Raw genomic sequence first — 27,437 nt, 5'->3', positions numbered from 1 at the left:
GTGGTTCAAAAAGGAAGCTTACTCTCATATTTCTGTCCCAACTCTCTATTTGCATCTTTTAATTAAGTCTGTTGTTGTTGTTTGAAAAAGGCAAAGTTTCAAAGGATTTTCTCATCAAGTAGTTTGTTGATCCTATCACAGATCTTTTTGAGGTGTGGCCGGCAGCCTCCACCGAAGCTATAGAGGGCAGTGAGGAACTCAAGATCCGCAAAATGGTTGAAGACGTGATTGATTCGTGCGTGAGATCTGGCCGTCAGGTGCCGTTCTACTAGTTTGTGCATAAATGAAAACAAGCATACTTGTTTTCATATAAGTTACATGCAAAAGAAATCCAAACCAATCTACTTTAGTATATAATAACAATTGAATGGTATATGCTACCATATTAGATTAACCTTGTTGGGTCAGTCCTCGTAACTGAAGAACACCAATTGATTAACTTTCAGTTGTTAACTAATTGCTGCAAGTGTAACAGAGATCGTGTCTAAGTTTTAGATTTAATTTTAGGTACTATCTGTTCCACTGCTTTCAATAGAATAAATGCAAAGACTCTATGATAACCTATTGCCTTGATCTGGACATAAAAGTACATAGCATGTATTATACTTACATTTGCAAAGAAAACAAACCAATCAGTGATCATTTTAATTGTCCTTATCTTTTTCTTTAGATTTTCCAGCTCTTCTAGAACTTATTAAGTGGTGGGATGACATAATATGCTAAATGTGGAAGTACCATAGACTGACATAAAAGCAATTATTGTTGATTATACTACTCAGAAAGGTAAACGTGCTTGACAATGCTATTGTTGTAGAGTATTCTTGCACTTCGCAACAATATTTATCTCACTAATTGGTTACCTGAATAACTTGGCAGTTTTATTGTCATTAATGGACCCTAAATTTCATTTTTCTATGAGCATTCACCCAATTATGACAGTTTACACCATGATATAGTTTTGTAATATTCTTTACTCTGTCTTGATAAATTGCAAGTAAACTCAAATAGAAGAACCAAGGTAACAGTTTGGATGTAAAAAGCATATTTCTCTTGTTAGAAGATAACTTTAAATATCAATATATATCTTTTAAAGATTTCCTACATGTAGAAGTCAGCCATGCTTCTCCAAGACAATCAATTTTCAAAGCATTAACTCTATAGTTTAAAACTGTTTAAAACAAACACATTAGATGCACTTTCTTAGATGCACTTTTTTTAGATTCAACAACATTGTAGAAAAAGATTGTGCCTACTTTGTAACTATGTAGGGTTCTGGCTCCTTTAAAAGCTTTTCCAATTGTACTCTTGCTTAGGGCCAAGCTAGACATTAAAGCAAATGTGAGCACTTTCACATAAAAGCCACTTTTGCGCATGGGGGGAAATGGAGACCAGAGAAGTTGCAAAAGAAGGCGTTCTTAATCCTTTCCCCTTCTCAAATGTGCCTCCTAGCAACATTTCCTTCAGCGGAGTTCCAAATGTGAGCAACATACATTTGGAATTCTTTTGGGGGTCGGGGGAGAGCTAATTCCGAAGTGCAATTAGAGAATTAACAGAGAAAGGCTGGGCAGGGAAGCATTTCTGCTCCCAGTCACCTTCCAGATGCAAATTTTCTAGGTTATGAAGGGCTTCTGGGTTTCTAACTTTGGCCCCTTAGCAAACTGAACTTCGACAGCTGAGAGACATTAGTTGATTTGTGTGCTGCTACATAAGTACTTTTAAAATAAGCAGTGAATGCAATATAGGGGTAATTTAAAATGTGCTGGGCATTAAAAAAAATAACCTGATGATAATTATACATGCGTCCTCTCTGTTAGCTGATGTCCCAGCACAGATACAATAGAGTAAAAAGAAGGAAAAATCCAGATCTTCATATGCAGAAGGATAATGCACATAAGAATGCCATTAGACAAACTCGCCTTCTACCTGGAATTTGAGAGTGGCATCTATGCCGATAGGTTTCCTTGTCCTCTACTGACTTAAGTGTATAGAAGATAAGAGGAGAATAGTAAAAACTGATACCACTTATATGACTTCTACATCTGGAAATTATGTGTGAAATACTGAGTTCACTACTGTTTACAGATAAATTAAGCATGCTGTAAGTTATTTAGTAATTAATCACTTAAGCTTTTATAGCATTGAAAATAACCATGAAATCAAAAGACATAGTTAGTTGGTCATTACTCTTTCGATATACTCTGAGTGCCATCATCAGTTATCTGTATCTGTGATGATGTCTGCAATACAATAGTAGGGTCTCAGATTCTCCCTGAAGTAGTTTGATACTACTAGAAAAGGTTCTGTGTTGGGTTATACTTATTCATGCAGTGAGGAGGTCATCATCCGAGCGTCCAATAGCATCTGGATTTGAAAGGGGATCCAGATCTGCAAAAGCACTGAACCATGCTGACATGTCTTGGCTACCAGTCACCACAGCTGCAATACAGGTGAAATTATATTACTTATCTGATTGACCGAGACAGAACTTTTAAGAAATCAACTAATCAAAAATCTTGTTCCTTCCGATTAATTATTTAATTAGCTGACCAATTCGCTGTTCCTAACAATCAAAATCAATGGATAGACCCAAGTATTGCAAGTCAGTCAGGGCTGAACTCCATGTTACATGTAATTCTATTATTATTTTTCTTGGGAGTTTTTCTTTATTCCTTGCAATTGCTGAGGTTGCAATTTAAAGGGGAGGGAAACCAGAATGGGAGTAGAGGGGCTTCCTCTCCCCACCTCTAGATGCTTTTACCCTATTTTAGAGAAAATATATGAGTACTTGTATCTTTCGCCTAGACAAGGTAATAGGACCTTGAAACGAAACTTGCATTTTCCAGTTTCTGTTTAAACTGAGTTCTGACAGAAACTGCCAGGTAGATTATGGTGTTCAGATTTGCCTTTGTTTTATTTTTTTAAAGTAAAGCACAGATTCCCCCACAATATTTGCATAATACACATAACTTACATGTTTGTGGTAACTTCGGCGTGCTGTGTGAAGTTCCTGGCTGACCCTCAGGTTCTTTGGAAAAGGGACTGGGACATTCTGATTGTGAGATCCAACCTTCAGGGGGGGAAGAGAACAAGGTCAGGTTCTAATTAGTAGCCTATGATGCTACTGCCTAAATAAACTAGGTCTGGCCACACAGGCTGCCTGGATCAGAAACCACACCTAGAAACCTAATGCAAGCCAATAGGAGTTGTGGTCAGGCTGGGTGGGTATTAATGCAAATTTTAAAATGTTGAGCCTGAAAATATGTTGTTGTTTTTAGTTCAATAACCCTCAGGCTCAGTAGGAGCCATTCAATTTACCTCAAAAAGACGCACATGACTGTTTTGCAGTTCAAACAAACAAACCAGTTTTCCCAATACTTACTACTGAATCCACCAGCAGTATGAAGGCCAAAATCAAGGAGTTGTGAAGGCAGAAATCCAGGTGAGCTAGCTAGAGGTTCTGCCTCTGTAGCCAATTCCTGAACAGGCAGATTCATGCAAGGACTATCAAACAGAGTTTGACATGCTTCATGTGTGATATTTTCTGTGCTTGAAGAACTGGCCCTTGGTAAATTCTCCAGGAAAGAAAAATCGCTCTCAAAATCTTCTTCCAAACAGTCTGTTGGCAGTTCTGAAAGTTGTGTAAAATTAAAAAAAAAATGGTAAAAGAACAGCAGTCTATTCTTCTCCTTGAGACTACTTAATTCCTGGAAGTGTTGTTTAACTGTATATTAACATTCATATATTGCTTCCAATTACATCAATATACAATAATTTATCTGATTTTTATCTCAGGAGCAGGAATGTTTAAAGAGTTTTGTTGGAATCTGTAAGGCCTGAGAGGGTGCAGAATTGGGTGCTTGCTTTGAAGATGCTGGGTGATCAAATTGGATCTCAATTCTGCAATGAAACCGAAAGTAAACACAGCAATTAACAGCCTCATGTAGAAAAGCAGATGCCATCGCTGGAAGAGATCTCCATTGGACATAAGCCTGCCTTTGTGTGTGCTACTTGGTTTGCAGCGAAGAAGCAACATCTGAGGATGCAGAGTACACTGTTGAATGGCTTTGCACAGATGGTCCTTGCTTCCTCTGTGCCACAGGAAGCCAAACGCAAACTAGTAGAAAGGAAAGTGCAATGGATGGGACCATGATTTGGCTTGGGCATCCTGCCTTCATGAAACCCAAGTAAGGTACTATGAGAAGGTAGGAGTGCAATGAAATGGAGAGAAGGTATTTTGAGAGTGAGAGTAGATCTATCTGTTAACATTAGAGTAGAAGGTGTCAGATTTTTCTAATCAAGAATGATCATTTCTGCCCTCCTCAGGTGCTCCCATACTCACATGTTTTATTTCAATCACCCAGAACCACATGCTGCTCCAACTTCAGTCAAAGCTAATCATTTCTACTTATCTGTTAGGATCATCTACTTAAAGGCAGTTGCTGAGCAAAAATGCAAAGGAAAGCCTCAACCCAGGAGTGTTCTGAACAGTGTTCCCTGAACTGTGGCAGCAGCTATAGAACTTTCCTGCTAGGTTCATACTAGCTGGACTAGTAAGCCTTAAGCTGGAGAAGGGAAAATCGAAAGGATGGTGTGTTATTGCTGAGCTGCTGCACACACAAGCATCTCCTAATGCAGCCTTCCTCAACCTGGGGTGCTCCAGATGTGTTGGACTGCATCTCCCAGAATGCCCCAGCCAGGCTGAGGAAGGCTGTCCTAATGCTTCCTGGTAACAGAAAAGCAACAGGGAATGTTGTCTGGCATCCACATGAAATTACTCCTATTTTTCTATGCCTTTCCAACTTAGACTTTACCGATCTCAATGTGCTTGAAGCCAGCTGGTAAGTTCCAGGGCAGCTGCTGCTGTGGTCAGATTCCTCTGATCAGGGGGAACACAAAAGATGTTGGATATGAGAAGTGTGAAGATGATAGTGGATGCCAAAAGACCAGGTTAATTTATTAATTAATAAAAAGGGAAGACTAAGAACCGAATCTTGAGGAATGCATACACAAGAAGGAAATTCATTTAGTAAAAATAGCAAAAAGATAAGGATAGAATGGAGGCAAAATCCTGAAAAATGCAACTAGAAAGGGAATTACATAGAGCAGTGGTTCCCAATTGGTGGTCCGTGGACCCCAGGGGGTCCGTGGCACCATTCACATATTAGCTCTGCAAGGTCCACATTTTAATAAAAGAAAATACACTCAATGTTGATTCAGATTTGAGATTAAAAGTAGGAAATATTGAACCGGATGTGGAAGGGATTGTTTGGGACAAAAAGAGGCATGATTTTTCCAATCACATTTAGGTTTAGTAGCTGCTTTGTTGTTTATTCATTCAGTCGCTTCCAACTCTTCGTGACTTCATGGATTGTAAACTAGACGTTAGTAAATTCGTCTTTATATTCCTAACTAAATCATTGTCATTTTTGCATGGTAATAAAACAAATACCACAAATTTTATGATCTGTTTTTTAGTATACCTAAAATCCTTTGCTTGTTAGGGGCTACCACTCATTTTCTCCAAAAAATTGCTTTGCACAGGTACTTACCATAGAGATAACAAAATTTTCAAAAGTAGGGGGTCCATGGCTTGGCATTTGAAAAACAAGGGGTCCACAGTACTTAGCTAATTGGGAACCACTGACATAGAGTATTATTGAAGTAGGCAAAAGGAAGAGGGGCTGACCAAGGGCAAGATGGATGGATGATATTCTGGAGGTGACAGACTTGACCTTGGGGGAGCTGGGGGTGGCGACGGCCGACAGAAAGCTCTGGCGTGGGCTGGTCCATGAAGTCACGAAGAGTCGGAAGTGACTGGACGAATAAACAACAACAAAAAATAGATTCCAGAAGAGGGAAGGATTCTAGAAGAGAGTAGGAGGCAAGCCAATACCTGCTCAAAGTTTGCCCTAGCTGACCTGTCCCTCGCCCCCTGCTTGCTCCCACCATCACAAGGGCTTCTACCAACAACTGGCTGTGGAAACAGGGATTCCAGCAGAAGGAGGAAGGCAGGCAAAGGAGACATCAGGGCCTGATTCAGTTGGATCCTCTCTCTACTGTGCCATCTACCACCAGCTGCTGTGTGGGAAGCACCTTCATAATCTGTTTTTATGTTGATACTACTTATCTGTTGTTTTTAAAATATATTTTCATGTTAGTTATAAGCAGCCTTGGAAGGCTTTGTATCCTGAAAGGTGTGATATAAATCATTATAATAAATAAGTAACTGTTAAAACAAGGAGACACTAGATAGATTGCTAAAAAAACCAAACCACACACACTATTTTGATGGTTTTCAAAAATGTATAGTCACTGTGTTATATTTATTTATTTAAAATATTTATATCCTGCCCTGTGTCACTAAGAACTCAGGGTGGCGTACAGATAAAAAGCTCTCTAGCCCAAGTACCCATGTCAAGAAAAAATAATAATCACACTGCCCTTCATACGTTTCAATAGACATTCATTCTGTACACAGATAATGCCTTGGTATAGGGAAAATTTAATTTATAAAATATTGAGAATTGTTACCTTTCTCAAGGTTACATGGTTCAGTATCAGCAAACTTGCTAGGCTGAAAATTGTTTTCTTTTCTGTCAGCTGCCCCTGGAATACCAGAACAAAATGTGATTGCTAATACTTGTACAGAGGTGAAAAGTATATGAAAGAGGCATCTCCAAAGGTTCTAAGTAGTTCAGGTGGGGGGAACCTGTCGCCCACCCAATGATATTGGACTACTACTCCCATGCTTGTTCTTTCCCATGCTCTGGTACCTAATGCACATGCCTTTTCTTTCTTTCTACACTTACTGCGAGGGCCAAACTATATGTGACATTAAATGCAAAGGTGTATTACCCATGCAGGTCTTTAAAGATACAAATAGCATCAGTGGAGAGAGGGGGGGTCTGAAATGCATGAGGCATAAATGGGAAATATAATCCTTTCCTCTGCTGAAACTGGTATTTTCTTTGGGGTGGAAGAAATTCCCCCAAAGCAAATTTGAGCTTTAGAGGAGGAATTTTCCTCAAGAGAAAAGCAGGGTCAGAAAGGGTTAAAATCCACCTCCACACCTGCTGCAATTTCCATAATTATTAAGCCCCCACCCAGCTGATGCTATTTGCATCTTTAAAAACCTGCACATCATACGCAAATATGCACTGAAGTCCTGTGTAGTTCCGCCCTGAGTTATCTTAGGGGATCTAGTCTGTCTAGCAACTAAGGTTTGCTTTTCTGATCTTGCTCCAGGCTGACGAATCAAAAAACAACAGCACTACTGTGTAGTTTTATGACGCACAGTAGCACAATGAACAAGTAAACCAACAACATCCCTAAAGCAATGTGAACAAATAAAGAGACGGGCAACAGAGGGCCCAAGTTCAAGGGCAGAATCCTCAGTTCAGACTAGGCCTAGGAGACCATGTTTGACCTTGGCACATCAGGAAAAGAAGAGCGGCAGCCGCACACCCCTTGATGTGCATTGATGCTAATAGTTTATTAAATTGTATACTACAGAATCAGTAAAGATACCAAGTGGACAACAGATCATATTAGGTCTACTTTTACTGGTTCCAGAGAGAGATCCAATAAAAGAACTATTCGAGATTCGTACCTGAGAGAGCTCCAGAAACATCTTCATCAAGTAAAATCAGCCTTGTGTTTAAAAAGAAGAAAAAGAAATAGTTATATCAAGCTTTGTGGCACTGGAACTCCTCAAAAGCTATCAGTGCAGTTGGAGAACTGGAGTCTGCTTTTCTTTATATATGGATGTTTTGACAGGTTTACTCAATTTATTTCATTGTTTGAACATGTAAAAAATATGAAAGAAAGACCCATTGAGTTAAATTATGCTTACTTTTAGGTGTGTCTGTGTTGGACTGTGTTTTGGATCCAGACTTTGCTTCTGCCAGCAGAAAGAGGCAGATATGGTTTTGCCAACTTCCCCCTTCATGCTGCAGCTCCTTACATCCTCCGAAAATCTGCTCTAGAAGGTCAAAATATGCTCCCTGCCCTTGATCCCAGTTGGCACCCCCACCCACCCATTTTCCTCATTTATAAGTGACAAATCTGTAGAGTTTAACCTCTCCCCATCCCATTTTGGGATGAATCACATGCATTGGCCTTACAACATAGGTTGAGATTTTCACAAAACAGTAACAGATGACAAAACAGTCATTATTCTGTGCATTTTTTTTTAATGTTATCCAGACCGCTTGAAATTGATGCACTGGCTCCCAGTCTGTTTCCAGGTGCAATTCAAAGTGCTGGTGCTTTCCCTCAAAGCCTTGCATGATTTGGGACCAAACTCCCTTGAAGGATCACCTGTCTCCACGTTAACCTGCTCATATGCCAGTGGTGTCGAATCTTTTTCAGCCCAAAGGTCAAATTAAATTTCAGAGAAGCTGTCGGGGGGGGGGCACATTCCGGTGGTGGGTGGGGCCAAAATACCCCAAAACAAAACTCCCAAACGCCAGCATACTCCCAGCTCTTACTCCCAGTAAGTAAGTCATAGGAGAGGCATTCCAACCTTTTAGAATGGGGGAAAAAATCATCCAAAAGGGAACCACCCAATGATGAAGGAAAGGAGAAAGGAGTGTGGCCACCTGGGGAATCACGGAGGGCCAGATTGGGACACGTGGCAGGCCAGATGCGAACAGTGGCCTGAAGTTCAACACTCCTGCCACAGATTATAGGTGCCAAGCAGCGCTCCCTTCTTGGCTGCTGTAGGCCCTGCGTGGCACGCAAAGGGATGGATCATGTAGTCACTTTGGGCTGTTTGGGTATCTGACATTTCAAATGATGGAAACTTACTTATCAAAGTTTGCAGAAGTAGCGTCTCCCTGAGCAGTCTCCGTAGCTTTTTCAGTAGACGGGTTAATAAGCTTCTGCAACGGCTCATAAAAATGTTTTTTAAAAAAAGATAAAATATTTGTCCATAGTTTGACTTCTCTATCAAGGTTTGTACATCCTGTTAGTCATTTTTAACATTACCACCTTGTTTAAATATCTTGTTTCGTTAGCTTTTCCATGCAAACATAACTTGTCAGGTGACCAGAGTCTGTAACATTTTCTAATAGAAGTTATCTTTAGAGAATTTTTTTACAATTGAGAATACAAAAAAACCCACACGGTTTTGAAATTAAAATATTGCTAATCCAGAATATGAAATGAAACCTCTTTAAATTGAAAGCAATATGCTTTTTATGCTTAGTTCTATATCTCATGGGTAGAGAAAAGGAAGAGCCCTATAAAGAGAGACTGAAAGAACTGGGCATGTTTAGCCTGGAGAAGAGAAGATTGAGGGGAGACATGAGAGCACTCTTCAAATACTTAAAAGGTTGTCACACAGAGGAGGGCCAGGATCTCTTCTCGATCCTCCCAGAGTGCAGGACATGGAATAACGGGCTCAAATTAAAGGAAGCCAGATTCCAGCTGGACATCAGGAAAAACTTCCTGACTGTTAGAGCAGTGTGACAATGGAATCAGTTACCTAGGGAGGTTGTGGGCTCTCCCACACTAGAGGCCTTCAAGAGGCAGCTGGACAACCATCTGTCAGGGATGCTTTAGGGTGGATTCCTGCATTGAGCAGGGGGTTGGACTCGATGGCCTTGTAGACCGCTTCCAACTCTGCTATTCTATGATTCTACTGCTCATGATTAGACTCCACTAGATATTAACTTATCTTGGCCCACTTCCAGAGCAATCCTATACTACAGTTATTCTAGGGCTGGAGATATCTACAACTACACTGGTATCCATACCTGCTCACTAGCAATACCTGCTCAGTCCATGATAGGAGGGGGGAACACAATGGAAAAGAAGAAAAAACAAAACCCTACAAAATGCCAGCCAGGCCAACACTGCCACTGCCTACCAATGTGGTGGAGACAATCCCCACATCACATGGAGGGAGGGATCCAACCCATCTTGGCCAATCTGGGTGTGTGTATGGCCATAACAACACTGTTTCCCCTCAACATGCACAACACACACCAACAACAGCACAGCACCCCTACATGTGAGCTGCCATACCATACGCAGTAAGCACACCATTCCCAAGAACCCCAGGCAACCTTGCAGGAATGGGTCCAAGACACCAAATGTCACAAGCTACATGCAAGTACTCCACCCTCAGGACCCAATTCGCCTCTCCATGGGAACAACCCCATACACCCATTCACCATAGCAACCCTCACCAGAGTTCCCCCTTGGCTGAAATAGGGCAGAGTAACAGTTCTCACCTATCACTCTGTCCTATTTCAGCCATTCTGTCAGTGCATCTTCACGGGAAAAACTGCTCAACCAACAGAATGTTCCATGGGCGTATCAAGGGAGTTCCACCAGCATATCTGTCATTGGGGTGAAATGCCTTGAGTTCTGCTGATGAAGTGGGGCTTCCACCAAACACTTAGGGCCTATCCAGGGGGATTTTAGGATGTTTCTAGAATGTTTTAACAATGTATATTATGTTCTTAATTCAGTTTTATGTATTTTATATTTACTGTTGTTCCCTGCCTCAATCAAAATGGAGAGGCAGGTAAGAAATAATAATAATAAAATAATAATAATAATAATAATAATAATAATAATAATAATAATAATAATGGCCCTCAGTTGATATAACTCCAGTACAGGACTATGCCCGTAAACATTCATTCATAATCATAGGAATGGCAAGCTGAATCCACTGGCCATACAGGCGTGCTTGGTGGGAACATGGGAGAGGGCCTTCTCGGTGGCTGCTCCAGTGCTCTGGAACTCTCTTCCCGGGGAAGCTAGGCTGGCTCCCTCCTCGATGGGCTTTCGGAAGCAGGCTAAAGCTTTTTTGTTCAAGCAGGCCTTTGGAGAATAATCCAGCCCTCCATCTATGTTAATGTCTTATAATTTTGTTGTGTATTTTAACTATGTTCCCCCCCCCCCAATGTATGTTTTAAACTTTGTAAGGCCGCCTTGAGGCCCAGCATTGGGCGAAAGGCGGGATACAAATAAATACAACAACAACAACAACAACAACAACAATAATAATAATAATAATAATAATTTGTTAGAATCCTCAAACCTTTTTTGCTTTTTACTACCAAACGACAGCTTCTTTTTTCGCCTTCCCTATTAGATCTTATGCATCACTGCGGCTTCTCAGGTGATTTCTCTCTTTGAAGCTGCTATTATTCCAGCAGGGATTTAATCAATAGAATTTATCCCTCCAAACTGGAAAAGTTTCCTTTAGATATAGGAAATGCTAACAACTCAAATTTCATTAAAAGAACAAGGGAGAATGTCGCTATAGCTACAGCAAGATAAGTTAGGGCTGCTTCACATATTGCCTTTTGGGGTGAGTATACCCCAACGCCCAAACTACATGTTAAATGTAGACACGTGAATGGGGAAAGAACATCATATGATGTCATAGGTTGGATCCAGATTGCATCGTATTTGGAAAAGACCTGCTGATTAACTTTATATAAAATCTGCACCTAACCCATATTTCCATACCTCTACTCCACAAGCAGCAGTTGATGAAGCAGGGTAAAGGCAGAAACAGGGAGGCATTAACATGATGTCAGGATAGCAGATGGCTTTTCAGCTAGTGGTTACTGGAGAGACATAGGTTAGCAATGGCCTTATATCTGTCCAAAATGTGTCGTTTGGGCCTAAGGTATTTTAAGTGCACATTTGAAAATATAACATGTATGTAACATGGTGACTATAACAGTACATTTTAAGGTAAATTGAATGCAAACATGGAAACACAGTGGCAGTCCCAAATTAACCATGCTGCTGTATTATTATTATTATTATTATTATTATTATTATTATTATTATTATTATTATTATTTGTATCCCGCCTTTTGCCCAAGGCGGTCTTACAAAGTTTAAAACATACATGGGGGTGCGGGGAACCATAAATGTTTAAAATACACAACAAAATTATAAGACATTAACATAGATGGAGGGCCAGGTTATTCTCCAAAGGCTTGCTGGAACAAAAAAGTTTTAGCCTGCTTCCGAAAGCCCATCAAGGAGGGAGCCAGTCTTGCTTCCCCGGGAAGAGAGTTCCAGAGCGCTGGAGCAGCCACCGAGAAGGCCCTCTCCCATGTTCCCACCAAGCGCGCCTGTGAAGATGGTGGGACTGAAAGAAGGGCTTCTCCAGAAGATCTCAAAGCACGGGCAGGCTCATAAGGGAGAATACGTTCTTTCAAATAACCTGGACCCGAGCCATATAGGGCTTTATAGGTCATAACCAGCTAGAGTTGGTATTTGACTTTATTGGACATTATTAAATAAAATATCTTTACCTCAGATGAAGCATGATGGCATGAGAGGAGGCATGCAAAGGCTTCGTGGATTTCAGACATATTTTGAGCGGTCTTCTCACAGAAATGCAAAAAGGTCGTCTAAGGGAAGCAAAGTAACACACACATATATTGTATTATAAAGATGACACTATAATAAATATAGATACCATTATACTCCTACATGCTTGTATTGCAAACAAACTATTGAACTGGTATTGAATAATATTGTGGAATTGGACCTGAAAAAAAGCTAACTTGCTAACTTGGTCCTGAAATAACCCAATGACCTGAGTATCTCAAGGAGACCTACGAGAAGATCTCAAACTCATGCTTTAGACATCAGATAATCTGTAAGATGATCCCAGACTTTTTACTTCTAATGAATGCTATGATGGCCTACCTGAACTAAAGACTGAGAAAGCTGGAAAAGAGTTTGAACTGGAAAAGTACAGTGGTACTTGCTGTGCTTTAATCTTGCTTTACAGTTGGAGCAGGTTTGGGACAAGGCTATGCAACTACTGATAAGCTGAACGAAGAGCAGAGCTCGAACGCATGATCAACTCCTAATTGGGGAATAAACTGTGCTTAGTAGCTCATGCCGTGCACATGCAATGATAAGGAGACTGGAAGTGTCCTTACTTGATACCTCTTAGTTTGGAGGAAGTCATAACAATAGCATGAACGAGGGTTGGGATGACTGTAAAATGAACTTGGGCGTAAAGGAAAGTATAGAAGGAAACAGTGTCAACTAGATATGGTGGTATCCTAATAAGACATAATACTGTGGGGAATCTTTGAAAAATAATGTATGCAGGGATACACCAGACATTTTCCCAAAAGAAAACATGGGGGTAACAGAAGAGTAAGGAACATTTTTCAGCCTAAAGACTGAATTGGCTCTGGGCAAGCACACTAGGCCCACATGCTAGCAATGGACAAGGCCACCCCACAGCTAGCTTGTGGCCGACTGACATGATTGCTCACACATCTCGTAGAATCATAGAATAGTAGAGTTGGAAGGGGCCTATAAGGCCGTTGAGTCCAACCCCCTGCTCAATGCAGGAATCTGCCTTAAATTATACCTGACAGATGGTTGTCCAGCTGTCTTTTGAATGCCTCTAGTGTGGGAGAGCCCATGACTCCCTAGGTTAGTAATTAGGCTTTTCAGCTTTCTAGCTAGTGTAGAAGATAGGGGATATACAGAGTATCTACATTATTGATGAAGAAATAGACAAATGTCCCATGTTGAGCTATTTCTAACAACTGCTGTATTAAACTACATGTACACTAAATTTCTGGTCTCTAGGTTAGTGCTAACAGCAAACTTCTGTATATCAGATTCAGGATTGTAGTTTCCAATGCCTACAAAATGAGCTGGAGAAGTTCACCTGTGCTACTCTAGGTCACATGAAAGTAACCTAACAAATACTTTCGACCCCCATCTGTTAGTCAATCTTACACATCGGCTCAGTTCAGACAACACATTTCTCAACGGTGGTTTTAGAACTCCATGGTGGAGTTTTTACACCACCGTTGAGAAATGTGTTTTCTGGCGGAAAAACTCCACATAATTGGTGGAGGTTTTTTTAAAAACACTCCATGCATAATATCCATGTTATACAGAGGATTGTTATTGAACAACTGTTGTGTTGCATGTTGGGTGGGCAGGCTCCATGGAGTTTTCTGTTGTGTTGAGTTGACTTTTCCCACTGGCTACAGAGTTTCCTGGCAAGAGCAGTGAAAGGAGCGAGTACTGCTCTAGGAGAGCCGCCGGGATTGGGTTTTTTTGCAACTGGATGATGGGATACCATTGGGAGGACTGGGGGAGGAGAGAGAGTGGAGGAACTGTCAGTCAAATGTCTCGATGGATTTTACTCAACTCCACAGTAGCCCACAGTTGGGTATTCGATCAACTGAACGCAAGGCATGGATCAATGCCTTTAAATGGTGGCTACGGTGACACTTCCTGGCAGTTTGTGGTAGTTACCTCTTTTTACTGCTCTCAGATCCTTATGGTCACTCATTGGATGAGAGAGATGGAGAAGAAGTTACTTAGGATAGGCTTCTGTGTGGAAGCTGTGGGCAACTATGGGCTTCAGAAGGCCCAATCTCTTGTTGTTCAAAGATTAATAGACCTAGAGCTACAGCATTTAAGAACTGCTGCTAACAAATCTTGCTCTCCATTGCTCTTTGATAACTTCAATAACTACGGACTTATTGCAGCTTCATATCTGCATACGTTAACCATTCCAAAGTATAGAAGAGCATTTACCCTCGCTCGCTTTTACGTGTTGCCATCAGCACCACTAGAAGGACAATTTAGTAAAATCCCAATTAACTAACGGATATGTCCCTGTGGCACTGGAACAAAAGAACCTGTCGAACATGTCGTTTGGCATTGTAACATGTATGAGGAATGCAAAAAGAAGCTAATATTTCCATTATTAACAGCCTTTTCTGGAAGTAACCGTACAACTTTGGTATTAATTTGTTTAAGGGATGTGTCCTCCCATATTACTGAAAGGGTCTCTAAGTTTTTTATGACCTCAATGCAAATAAGGAAAAAATGTTGCAATCCTCCTGAGAGAAGGAACTCTATAAAGCTGTATTTTCTTTTCATGTCACTTTTTATCTATCTTTTGTATGTTTTATATTGATTTTGCTGGTCTGCGACCATAATAAATAATCGATTGATTGAGTAGCCCACAGTCACACAACGGTAGAGTTAGAATATGTTGTGTGGAGAGTACCTCCTAAAAACTCAACCATTGAGTGGTGCTTTCACACTGTGTTGACTGACACATTCTCTGAACTGAGCCATCATCTGCTATATATCCTGTGGAAATAGAATTTACACTCATTATGTTGAAGATGTTCAACTTCAGAGAGACTTCATCAATGGTACAGAAGTACTCATTCTGGCTAAGAAACTGGATTAGATACCTGGTAGACAGCAAGACAGTGTGACAGCATGTTACAGCGGCTGGCTCCTAGAAGGTCCACCTTCTGACAAACATCCATCTTCAGCTTATCAAACTGAGCTTTGGTGTTTCTTACTTGCATTTGCACCTAGAATAATAACAGAAGAAATTATCACAGCTTTAAAAATCACATTTGTAGACACACTAAAATAAATTCTTGGTGGTTCAACCATATGAGCTTCTACACAAACACAACAGCCTAGAAGTTGTGTGAGGACACAACTACCTTTGTGTTGGTGTTAGGACCTGATACCTACCATTGGTCTCTTCACATACCGGCCTGAACACTTCAACTCAGTATAATTAACATACTGTTCTCACTGAAGGACCACCTGATTACATTTCAATCTTTCTATTCACACAGACAAAAGGAAAAGTGTGTGGGGATTGTTCAAGAGGATGTTTCCACATCTCAGGAGTTAAGCTATTACTTTTATTTAAAGAAGAATCTATACTGTACTTCCTTCACTTTAACTCCTTTCTCAAATGTGGGTTCATCCTGCAGACCAAGGGAGATCCAGGGGATCTCTAAATGAGCAATTCATAGCACACTAGTATCTAGCTACACCCGGAAGTTTGTGGGACGATTTCATGATGTCATAAATTAACAGGACATCTCTTCTCTGTGTTTTTTTTTTTAAACACAGAGATAATCCAGTATCTATTTAAGACAGGTTTTTATTCTGCCACTAGATAGTGCAGTTTCATTGCAGCCTATTCTTTTCAATGGCATTCCCTTTTCAATTAAAAATCATATGGTTGCTATTCGGCGCTGTCTGAAGGAGTCTGTTTTGAACGCGAAAAGATCTGAGATTGGGGGCTTGTGGTAAGAAAGTGGGAGATTTTTTTTCTAATGCAGAGAACCTAACAATGCTCAAATAAAGATGGGATTCCCAATTAAGGTTTTCACTTCTCACTGTAGTGGGCAGAATGGGAAAGGCGTTCAGGAAGGAATGCATGTGCCTGAGACCTATATACAATCTCTCCCCAAATACAAGCGCTGAAAGAAACAGGCCCTAAGACATCTCTGCTTTGGGAATATATACTTTTCTGAACTTCTCCATTTGTTTGCAAGTATCTGGGTCCAATTCTTGGGAAGCATCCTTCATCCACAGTAAAGCCCCTCTGTACTCCGTGCGTGCCTGCTCCATTCGAGTGATTGTTAACAAGGTGTCGGACACGGCTCTCTGACTAAATGTTGCGAGTTCTTGTCCAAGGCGTGATAAAGCAGTGCAAAGAGCTAGCCTGAAGATTAAAGGAGGAAGATAAAAGTGAAAACACCAATGGTACATGGCTGCAGTAGATGACAGACAGGGCAATGAGCAATTCCTATAATATGTTCCAATATGGTACAAATAATCAATGTTTATATCACAGTAAGATTTAATTTGTATCATACTGATGCCTTTTCTATGAGACATACGCAGGATCTATACTACTGCTTTAAAACGGTCAATAACAGTAGTGACAACTGTTGGGGCCTAGAATACACTCCATATACAGTTTTCAAACTGTTTCCAAAGTGTCATATCCTGCTTAGTGTAGATCTGGCTAAAGTCAGTAGTTTTCAGGTGTGTGTATGTGCGTTGCATTTGGATAAGTATGCCCAACTGTGAGCAAAGCTGAAACCTGGTTTCCAAATAAAATAATATTGTCCACATTGAAAGTGTCTGTAGTACTTCACTATAATCTACAAATGTGTTGGTTTTATACTGAAAATGACTTTTTTTAAAATTGCAGCCCAATCCCATTTGGAAGGTATATCTGACACTAGGCAGCCATACAGAGAAGTAGACTTTTCATATTCCCTCCAGAGAGGAGAGAGATTAGGAAGTAGTACATGATTCTATGCCCTGCATCCAATTAAAAGGCCCCTTCATTGCATCTAAACTAGCACATGAACTAAGTAAGAATTGTTCAAACACTGGAAAACCAGAGTAGTTGTGACATGGGAGAACTATGATTAGGACATCCCACTTTTTTATTTCCTTTTACTAATTTAGCAACCTGGTTTGGCTAGTTTGATGATTAGAAAAGTGACATTCTGGGATAAGATGTTTAACTCTTTGTCTAATCTAAGACACCCTCTCCCAGAGTGCAGTTTTCCCAATCTTCAAAGCAGCCATGGCTGTTTCTAAACCTGCCTTTTCCCCCAGGATCGTCCCGGGATCATCCCTGTGCATCCAAATGACACACAGGGGATCCCCGGAGCAGGCAGGGATGATCCCTCCATTTTCCTGGGATAATCCTTAGGTGTAGAAAGGGCCCATATGGGCCTTTAAGTTAGAACGAGCAAACAAACAAACCCAACAACAAAACTACTGCAGAGATTGCTAATCAAAGATCTTCCATGTCACATTTAGTTCTGCTCTTGGGGAAGGAGTTGGAAAACATGAATGTGTAAAAGAAAAATATAAGCATCAACATAAAATTGATGAAGATGATGATGCAGAGACAGTACATATAAATTAAGCCTGAATAAGCTACGTTCCCTCAGAATCTATGCGTGTGTGTTTGTGGGTTTACAAAAAGTAACTATAGTTCAATACAAGATGCTCAACTGAAGCAGAGTCCACTCATGCAAGGCTCCCGTGCTGCTCCTGAAAATCTGCTCCAGAGGGTCCCCCAGCTTTCCGGGGCAGATTTTGGGGGCTGTAAGGGAAGCAAGTCCATCAGCAGAAAAACTTCGCTGGATTCCACCCAACACCATCACATGCAAACCTTTGTTGGGAAGAACAACTGAGGGCCTGGCCAGTGGCATTAGTCATTCTGTCAATTTGAGCTTCACCCCGGTCTGCTTTAAACTTTAAGAAGAGCCCTAGTTCATCTTCCTGTTCAGATACAGCTACAAAAGAAAATGGCGAAATAAGTTATTTGATACTTAAGTATATTCATGCACGTTAAAAGCGATCAGGAAATGGAAAATTTTGATCATAATGAAGATATTACACAATAAACTAAATTACATATCTTTTATTTGACGGATGCTCATGAAAGAGTATTAAACCTTTCACATCCACATGACTGTTTCAGGCAGAACTAAAAGGCTGTATACTGATTTTAACAGTTGCTCCTTTCAAAAGTAAAAACTTGCATTATTTGTGTCTCACTAATATGCAAGTTTCTCTGTATACTAAATATGTAACAAGATAAAGGAAAGGGGAAGTAGTAGCTTTAAAACAATGCAAAGTTCTGACTCACTCATAGTGGGCACAATGCATCCAAAGTTATATCCTAATGATTTCGATGGGAATAATTTCAGAATGGCTCCAATTCTCTCACTGAAAACAATGGCCATCAGAAGAGAAACACATCAAACTGCCTTTGATGTGGAATAATCAGTTTCTCCCCTGCTAGGAAAAACAAAGGCTCTGGAAACATGCAGCATGGTCATCTTAAATGCAATGACTGATCACATTTTTCAGTTGTTTTTGGTTGTTTATATGGGGTTATATCCAATGGTGTCCATCTGCCAGCAGAATTGACACCACTGAAGGAACAAATTCTCCCTTCCTTGCAAACCCACCCCCATTCCAAATCTGCTCCAGAAGGTTGGGGAACACCCTGGAGCAAATTCGGAGTGTCTGCAGTGAGGTGGAATTGAGGAAGGGCAAGTCCTATGGAAATCCATTTGTGTGACATTGGATGAAGCCCATTGCAATATAAACATGTTCTGCTTTGTGCCTGTATTTATAGCAAAGTATATATAATGCTCCCAAGTACATATTAATATTTATCTATAATCATATACACATGTCAAAGAAAACTAAAACTATGAAATCTTACTTAATGTTATAATTTCCCCAACTTGATGCCTTACATATGTTTTGGACTACAACTCCCAGCATTCCTGACCATTGGCCATGCTGTCTGAGGCTGATGGGAATTGAAGTCCAAAACATCTGGAGGGCACCAGGTAGAGGTAGGCTATCTTTTACTGTGGATAGGCAAGTAGCACAGGCAGCAGAAATGTGACACACATTTGGACAGAAGCGTAAGATATCATAAGCCAGTCAGTCAGGCCTGTCTTTCTCCCTGTTTTCTACAGTGCTGCACTGTTGCCCGAGGGCAAGTTTGGACTTGTCTCTGTACTTTTTGGCACATTTGCCAAAATGATTTGCCACTACATATCAGAATGTATATGTTCAGACACGTATTCAAACATGAAGGAAAAACGCCCCATATAATAAAATGAACGCAACGAAAAACAAACTGGTCACTACTCTAGACATTTGAACAATCTACATGCCGCTTAAATGGCTAGATTTAAGTACTTTGAATTCAATTTATTATTGCATTTATATCCTGCCTTTTTTCCTGCAAGGAACCCAAGGCGGTGTACATAATCCTCCTCCTCTCCACTTTATCCTCACAACAACAACCCTGTGAGGTGGGTTAGGCTGAGATACTGTGACTGGCCCAAAGTCACCCAGTGGGTTTCCATGGCCGAGTGGGGACTAGAACCCGGATCTCCCAACTTCCAATCCGACACTCTAGCCCAGAGCTTTCCAAACTTTTCATGTTGGTGACACACTTTTTAGACATGCATCATTTTGCCACACAGTAATTCAGTTTTACTAGCAAACCGAAGGTTAAACTAACGCCTTATAAGAGATACGGACACATACATAAATTGTAATAACGAAACGTATGGGAACACAACATATCTCATGAAAACCTTTCATTTATATTTTTAAAAATATATGTTTTGCAAGGTAATAACATACATTTCCAAGACTTTTCACACTGAATCAATTTTGTCAAGCTGCAATCGAGCAGCAGTTGATCGAGCAGCATTTTTTGTTATATCAAAAAATGGAATTTCTCAAATGCGTCACTTCAGGTGCAGCCTCGTCACCAAAAGTGACGCGGAATCAGCTGTTTCGACCCGATTATGCATACTGCGCATGCTCAGTACCTGTATGATCCCTCGACCGTGGTGTGCATACACGGATATGACAGAAGGGGCATATACTAGTGCACCATACTAATCGGCACCTTTGCTCCGTAAAAATGCATGCAAGTTGGTATTGCTTATTTCACATAGACTCAGAGGTTTCTTGTTACGTTCGCGTGACACACCTACACACTGCAGCTGACACACTAACATGTCGCGACACACAGTTTGGAAAGCTCTGCTCTAGCCACTACACCACACACCACACATTCAGCAGCAAGACTAAATTGTTTTGAAAAATAGTCCATTAAGCGTCACTACTAATTTCAGAGCTTTTCAGTGTACATCTCACCTCTGCTGTATAGGACTAGAATTGTGTTGAAACTTTAATGCTGGCACTACCATTATTAGACTGAATCTCTAGAGAACTGACTTTCCTACATCAAAGTATCATACAATTAAGAAGTCATTTAAAGGTGGTCCCAATCACATATTTTGCTTTGTTTGAAATGGTTTTTCTCTTGTTTGGTTTTCACACCTTACAAGGACATAGCAGCTCAATGGAGAAATTTACAAGAGGATTCATGGTCACCCCAAAAATGAATTGGGCCCTTTGGGTATTCCATTCCGATTCATGAGGACGTATTTCAAGCATTCAAAAGAACACTCAAAAGATTCACTCTGCTGCCCAAGCAGAAATAATTCACCCTGGGAGCTGGAAAGGAGTAGCCTTTGAAGATGGGACCCTGTGACAGTTTGTAAAGTTAAGATAACCCTGCCGCTATAGTGACGTTTGCAGCATCTTCAATTTATGAATGGTCAGGAGGGAGAAAGAGGAAAATCCTAGAACGTGTTCTGAAGGTATGCCTATCCAAGGTGATCTTTCCCCTTGTGGTTGGGATAGCAGGTGCAGGGGGCAGAGTCAAGGTGAGGCCCCACTCATTTCTGCTCACAAGCATTTGAGCAGGGTGCACTCCTGTTTGAATTCCCACAATACCCCTGATTAAAAGATTAAACATCTCTCTAGATTTAGACTGGTTTTGCACCATTTACTTCAGTGATCTAAATTCTTGTTTAATTGGGTTCAGGATTAGACTATTTAATGTCAATCAGAGCTTATTGTCTGCACCTGCAGTTACTATCAGCTATATATACATATATACGCCATTTGACGTAAAGTACTAAGAATGATACATTACAAAAGTTAAATGCCTGAATACATTTCGATCACTGCAGATCTCATCTTATTAAGCAAAGCAACACTAAACTGCATTTCTGTCCATTTTACCATTAAGTCTCTGCTGGTATTTTTCAATTGTCTTTAGAAGATCTGTGCAGGTCACCTGAATGCTGTGAAAAACCTTAAAAATAAAAGGTTTGTTAGTATATAATTTGGCCAAATGAACTTGAACAATAAAACTATCAGTTTCACTAACTGAACTGGCAAACCTCCAAAGCACAAGCTTAAACTAGTACCAGTTTTTCATGATATATATTATTAACAGTACTGCTATTTACCTCACCATATATAAGCATGTTCATGGTTACCTCTAGTTTGGCATCTAGTTCAGCATCAGATGCTACCACATGTTCATCTTCTTTCTTTCCTGTAACTTTTATTAGAACTTGTTTCGTTTTCCAGTATCTTTTCTGCATTTTGCTGACTACTGATTGATCTTCTGGGTTACATTGCTTGAAGGTGTCCATGGTGTAACTAAACCACATAAGTAAATAGGTAAAAATAATAATTCATCAAGTTCAATGAAGAAGTGACAAAGTCTGCAGCCCTATACCCAGTTTCCTGGCAGTAAGCCATACTGAACTCAATAGGCTGACTTTTGAGTAGACAAGAATAGGATTGCACTTTAAGAAGATAAAATTGATGAGGGGGACGGTGGAATAGAGGAATAGTGGGTAAAAGTGAGAGAACTAAAATAAGCTAAATAAATATTGAGAATGATTTTGAAAATTTAACGATTAAAATCTGGATTTACTTTTTTCTTTTTACAACCTGTCTATATGATGCAGCGTATTATTATTGATCACTCACATATATCCTTTGGTTTGCATAAAAGTGTATCAGCTAATCTTCATTTCAATTATCTGTTAATTTCACTTCAGAAGATCTATGTGTAAATCAGTATGCACATGAGCTATACTAGAGTAACCGGATACAAAAGAGGGCAGGGATCCTGCAGCTTTAACTGTTGTGATGAAGAAGGAATTTCACTAAGTGCTGCATGCATACAAATGACACCTTCTGAAATTCCCTTTTCTATGCAACTGTTAAAGATACAGGAGCCCTGTCTTCCTTTCCATATGGTCACCCGATGTGTTCTAACAATGTCTATATACCATTGTGGATGAAGGAATCAGTCACTCAGGGAGGCTGAGCATCTTTATATTTGAATTATATGGGAAGCCCATTATGGAACTAGAAACAAATATCTTTCAGTATTGGATCATTAATAAGAAAAAAAGGGACTGATTTAGAAAAACCACCTGGTATAGAACTAACATTGCAATTGACTGGGACTATCTGTTGAAAGTTTATGGCCTTTCATTATATTTCTCAAGTTTAAACTATAAGAAATGTAACATTTAATATCTCTGTTTTATTGGTTGAAAGGAATTAAAACAGTTTGCAAACTGTAGTCCTAGATCACCTTGGAATGTGATGTCAAGCAACTTGATATCCAGGCTTGGTTTAACCTGATCAGATCAGTTTTCCGTGCCATTGTTTATTGTGATCCTCTTTGAAAGTACATTATTGAAGAGCTATTTCAGATTACCATCCCTGCAAATTTGGAACCCCTGCAAATTTCTGTAGTCGCCGCAGCACTCTTTTTTTCTGTATTAAATCATCATGGCCAATATGGAAAGAAAGGCTACATTGTGGAAGGAAAGGCTATTTAATTTAACCATCTCTGCCATTAAACTAGCCCCATCCCTTCTAACTTAACTAACACAATCAAAACTACAATGTTCCATACACAGTTGTGAACAGGTTAGGGGGCCTTCACATAACTCAGAAGAAGGTCCATTGAGTTCAATGGGACTTATTCCCAGATAAGTAGGTGTAGAATTGCAACCGTAGCTGTTTGCTCCCATCAGCCCAAGCCAGCATGGTCAGTGGTTAGGGAGGGCCAAAGGTTCCCTGCCACCTTGTCATAAATCAATTAACGATAATGTGAATCTCTTCACTATCCTCCACTGCCTCAGAACATATTAACACTCCCTCACGAAAGCACTCGGGAGGAGGCTGAGACTCTCACAGCTTGAAGAGATTAAAAAATATGCATTGCATGCAGCTGTGTTGATTGATTATGAGGTGAGGGGAGTATCAAAACAGCAAGGGTGCCAGAGAACTTTTATTACGACTAACTAAACTGTGTTTAATTAATTAGGGTGCAGTCCTATGCATGTTTAAATAGAAAAAGTTCTACAATTCCCAGCATGCCCCAGCCGGCAAGGACACCACTCCACCCCACCCCGCAATCTAAGCATGCATAGGATTGCAGGGCTAAGGTGTGATGTGTAGGCATGACACTGTGGGAGTTGCAGGGGGGAAATAAAAGAGGACAACACAAATTTCCAAAACCATCCTCAAATCAAAGCAAACACACATGTTTATTGTTGCGCTTCAGAAAGCCTCCAGGGTATATAATAAGCACTCCCTCAGCCAAAAAAAAAAAAAAAAAACCACCCAGGTAAGGAAAACTCTTTAATTTGGCTTTTAAAATTGTTGTTATGCTTATTAAAGGAGTGTGGTTTTTTTTGCAATCTGCCTTGATTACTTTTTTCAAAAAGGTGGCACAGAAATGTTTTCAATAAACACATAAATCAAACCTCAGTAGACTTTGTTATGCCCGAGGGGACAGCGTTTTAGGGAAGCTACTCCTCGACGGAGAAAACTTCTGATGAGAGAAAAATGAAGCGCCTCTCTGACGAAGTCATGCGTAGACTTAAGCTGGGTTCAGACAACAAGATAACCAACGGTGGTTTAACTAGTCAACCATAGTTTAAGTGGTCAACGGTTGGTTATTGTGTTGTCTGTCAGGCAAAAACCACCCCAAAGTTGACTATTTCCCCAAAATAACCAACTGAGATAACCAATGCTCTGCAGAGTTGACTATCTGCGCAACTGTTGGTTAGCATGTTGTCTGCTAGGCTCAGTGGACTATTTGGGAGGGTTGAGAGGACTATTTCAGCTGGCTACAGAGTTCTGGGGCAAGAGTGGCCAAAGCCATGCTGGCTGCTCTGCTACAGCTGGCACAACTCGCAGAGGCTGCTGGGATAGCACCGGGAAGACGGGTGGGGGCTGTGTCAGTCAAATGACAGGTTGACTATTAGTCCACTCAACGCCAGCCCCAACCACTCCACAGTTGTGTAGGAACATGTTGGCTGGGTTCAGACGACATGCTAATCAACGTGTGTGTGTGTGTTAATAGGAACAAAATGGAAAAGAACCGTTGATTAGTGTGTTGTATGAACCCGGCCATTGTGTTGGGATTACCCCCTCAATAATCAACCCTGGAGTTCAGTATTAACCCACCATTGACTAAAGTGTTGTCTGAACGCAGCCTTATTATAATTCCCAGGCCACTTCGAAAATGCATCATGCCGATGACATATAGATGTGTGTGTGTGTGTGTGTAAGCCAATTTCGAGGTTCACTTCTCTCCTCTTTTTTGGTTGAAGGCATCACTTAATAGGGAGGAACCTGTTGTTCCTCCCAGGGGAGGCTGGTGGCTCCGATTTTGGTGGGGCTGTGACTCCATTCTAGGTTTCAGCCAGAACTCTAAAGGAACCTTCCACAGCGCTGAACCTTGTCCCCAAAATGGGTCCAGAGCCTTGGGATAGTTCCTTTAGAGGTTTGGTTGATTCCGACTGAAACCCAGAATGGAGTCAAAGCCCCACCAAAACCGGAGCCACCAGCCTCCACTAGTTCCTCCTCTCCTTCCCCGGTTAAATAAACGGTCAGGTGAGGGGCGGGGGCAACCGCCACAGGGCGACCCTTTTATTCCCGCCCGCTGCCCTGACGGGGAGACGGAAGGACGAGGACACCGCTTCACACACACCCCCAATACCCACCCCCATCCCAAACTAATGGGGACGCTCAGCGGTTCACCTGTTGAGAGTCGCTGCCGTCCTCAGGCAGGGCGGCAAAGAAGCCCCACGCGTGTCTCGGCGAAGCCCCCACCGAATGTCTGGGTCTCTGAGGGCCCCGAGTCAAAGAGGCGGCGGCGGCGAGGGGGAGCAAGAGAAAGACGGGGCGAATCTCTCTCTCTCTTTCTCTCTCGGCGGTGCCTCCTTCCTCACGAGCCTTAGCAACGTCCCCTCTCCCCGGGGCTTTCTCCTTTCACGGTGTGAGGCGCAGGAGGCAGCTGCTGCTGGAGAAGAAAAATAAAGGCTCAAATTCCGCCCCACCACCACCACCACAAACATTTGTTTCTTCCTAGGCACACTGTATAAAAGGATCAGAAAGAAATCCCGAAGCCCATAGCGAAGAACTTACAGGGAAAGTTTGAAACTGTTTTTTCTTCTTCGTTTTAAATCTATAATTCCCAGAAACCAAGGTACCAGTCCTATGTAACCCAGACATTTCAGACAGGGTTGATTAAACAGAGATGCAATGATAAAAACTGCTTTATTTAATGATCGTGGTTTTAGAAAGTTTTTATTAGAATACAAAGATATGGCTTAAAATGGATCAGTGACTCCATTTTGCCTGTGAACCACACTTCCTAGTAAACATTGCTTAGTGCAAGGATGGGGAATGTGTGGCCCTCCAGAGATTGTTTGACTGCACCTCCCATCATCCTTCACTATGCTGGCTAGGGCTGGTGGGAGGTAAGGTCCAACATCTTTTTAAACTTTTTATTTGCAACATAGTAGAAAAAAGGGGGAACACAAAGGAGGGGGAAAGGATTTAACACTTCCAGCTCAAATATATCCATTAATATGTCTATATATCTAAATAAGCATCCATGTGACTTTGGCGGTTATAAGGAAATATGGAGCTCAACATCTGGAGGCTCACAGGTCCCCTAGCCCTTGCTTAGTGCTACTCCTGGTAAATTTGCATAAGATTATTTAGGATTCAATCATGCTGGCTGGAGGATGTAGGACTTGTTTCTGACTAAATATAATAATAATAACAACAACAACAACAACAACAACAATTTTGTTACCCGCCTCTCCCTCTGCATTGGATTGCTCTTAATTATTGGGACGTAAATTTCCCATCTATTTTAATGCATAGTGGCTTCTAATATACATTACAGAGGATGACTTAACAGCTGCAGTTACCATGCCATGGGACAGCTTATGGTGACATGCTGCTCTGTAAGTAAGCATACTTTCTTGCAAGAAAAAAATACTACTGAAATCAATAGGACTAACTTCCAGGTATATACGGTTAGTCTTCTGAAAGCTGAAATCACGCTGCAATGCAAATGAAATATACATGCAATATAATCCTCTTCATGTGTTAAATCAGGTGAAGTGGCTTCATATGCACAAAGGGATGGCAGGGCAGCATCTGGAGTCATGGTTCTCTGACGAGTTGTATTTGTATGATATACATGTTTGCAAGTATTTGTTGCATTTACACATACCGTATTTACATGGGCAATTTTAAGTGTAAGCCTAAAATAATGTTTTCTTGGGCAAGGATACTCAAGCATTTTAATGGAAATGTGCCCCTTGCTTGCACTACTTGCATGTGTGATGGGGTGCAGCCCCTGTAGTTGCAGACTTTTAAGGAAACTGATCGCTTTAGTTTGCCATTAGATACATGGTGCCACAACTGTTACTTATGTTGTAAGTATAAGATGCAAAATAGAGGTGGTGATAATCTTCTTTAGACTAACTCCTGTTGAGTATGGAAGTATTCAGTATGCAAAACTCTTCATCAGACAGAATGGAATGGAAAGCAGCTCACTGTTACATGCAGAACAAAGCACCTAATGGATTGGACAATGTGCACAACCATGCTAGAGTAAGTATCAAATGCAGGGGTGAGCAGGCCACTTGAGAAATGTTGTGCTCCAGGGAAGGCAATATTGATGGGTCTTTTGTCATCCCCCCATCACCACCAGCCTGCCCCCAAATCATCTTACTATCTTTATTTCCCTTTCTTGATACTGCTGAGGGAGTCTGCCTATCTCTGCTTCTAGTTCTTCACCATTTGAAGTGTGGCTGGGGAATCGTACTTATGTAACATAAACTGGAAAATCAGTAGAATCATAGAATAGTAGAGTT

At 40.9% G+C, this 27,437-nt stretch overlaps 1 protein-coding gene across 1 annotated transcript; it reads right to left on the bottom strand.

Annotated features, from left to right (window-relative positions):
- Positions 1-2,211: 2,211 nt before the first annotated feature.
- ICA1L (islet cell autoantigen 1 like) lies at positions 2,212-21,881 on the bottom strand. Its single transcript, XM_063115880.1, has 12 exons — positions 21,720-21,881; positions 21,460-21,532; positions 17,996-18,119; positions 16,321-16,519; positions 15,237-15,362; positions 12,294-12,392; positions 8,809-8,882; positions 7,610-7,650; positions 6,532-6,606; positions 3,380-3,616; positions 2,972-3,067; positions 2,212-2,436 (listed from the first exon to the last, which is right to left on the bottom strand). The coding sequence occupies exons 1-12, from the start codon at positions 21,876-21,878 to the stop codon at positions 2,321-2,323; spliced, it is 1,419 nt and encodes a 472-aa protein (XP_062971950.1). The 5' UTR covers positions 21,879-21,881; the 3' UTR covers positions 2,212-2,320.
- Positions 21,882-27,437: the final 5,556 nt, after the last annotated feature.

The sequence above is a fragment of the Elgaria multicarinata genome, chromosome 2 (genome assembly GCF_023053635.1).
Source record: "Elgaria multicarinata webbii isolate HBS135686 ecotype San Diego chromosome 2, rElgMul1.1.pri, whole genome shotgun sequence".
Taxonomy (NCBI): Eukaryota; Metazoa; Chordata; class Lepidosauria; order Squamata; family Anguidae; genus Elgaria; species Elgaria multicarinata.
The sequence above is the reverse complement of the archived record's forward strand: the minus strand, read 5'-3'. Positions and strand labels throughout refer to the sequence as shown.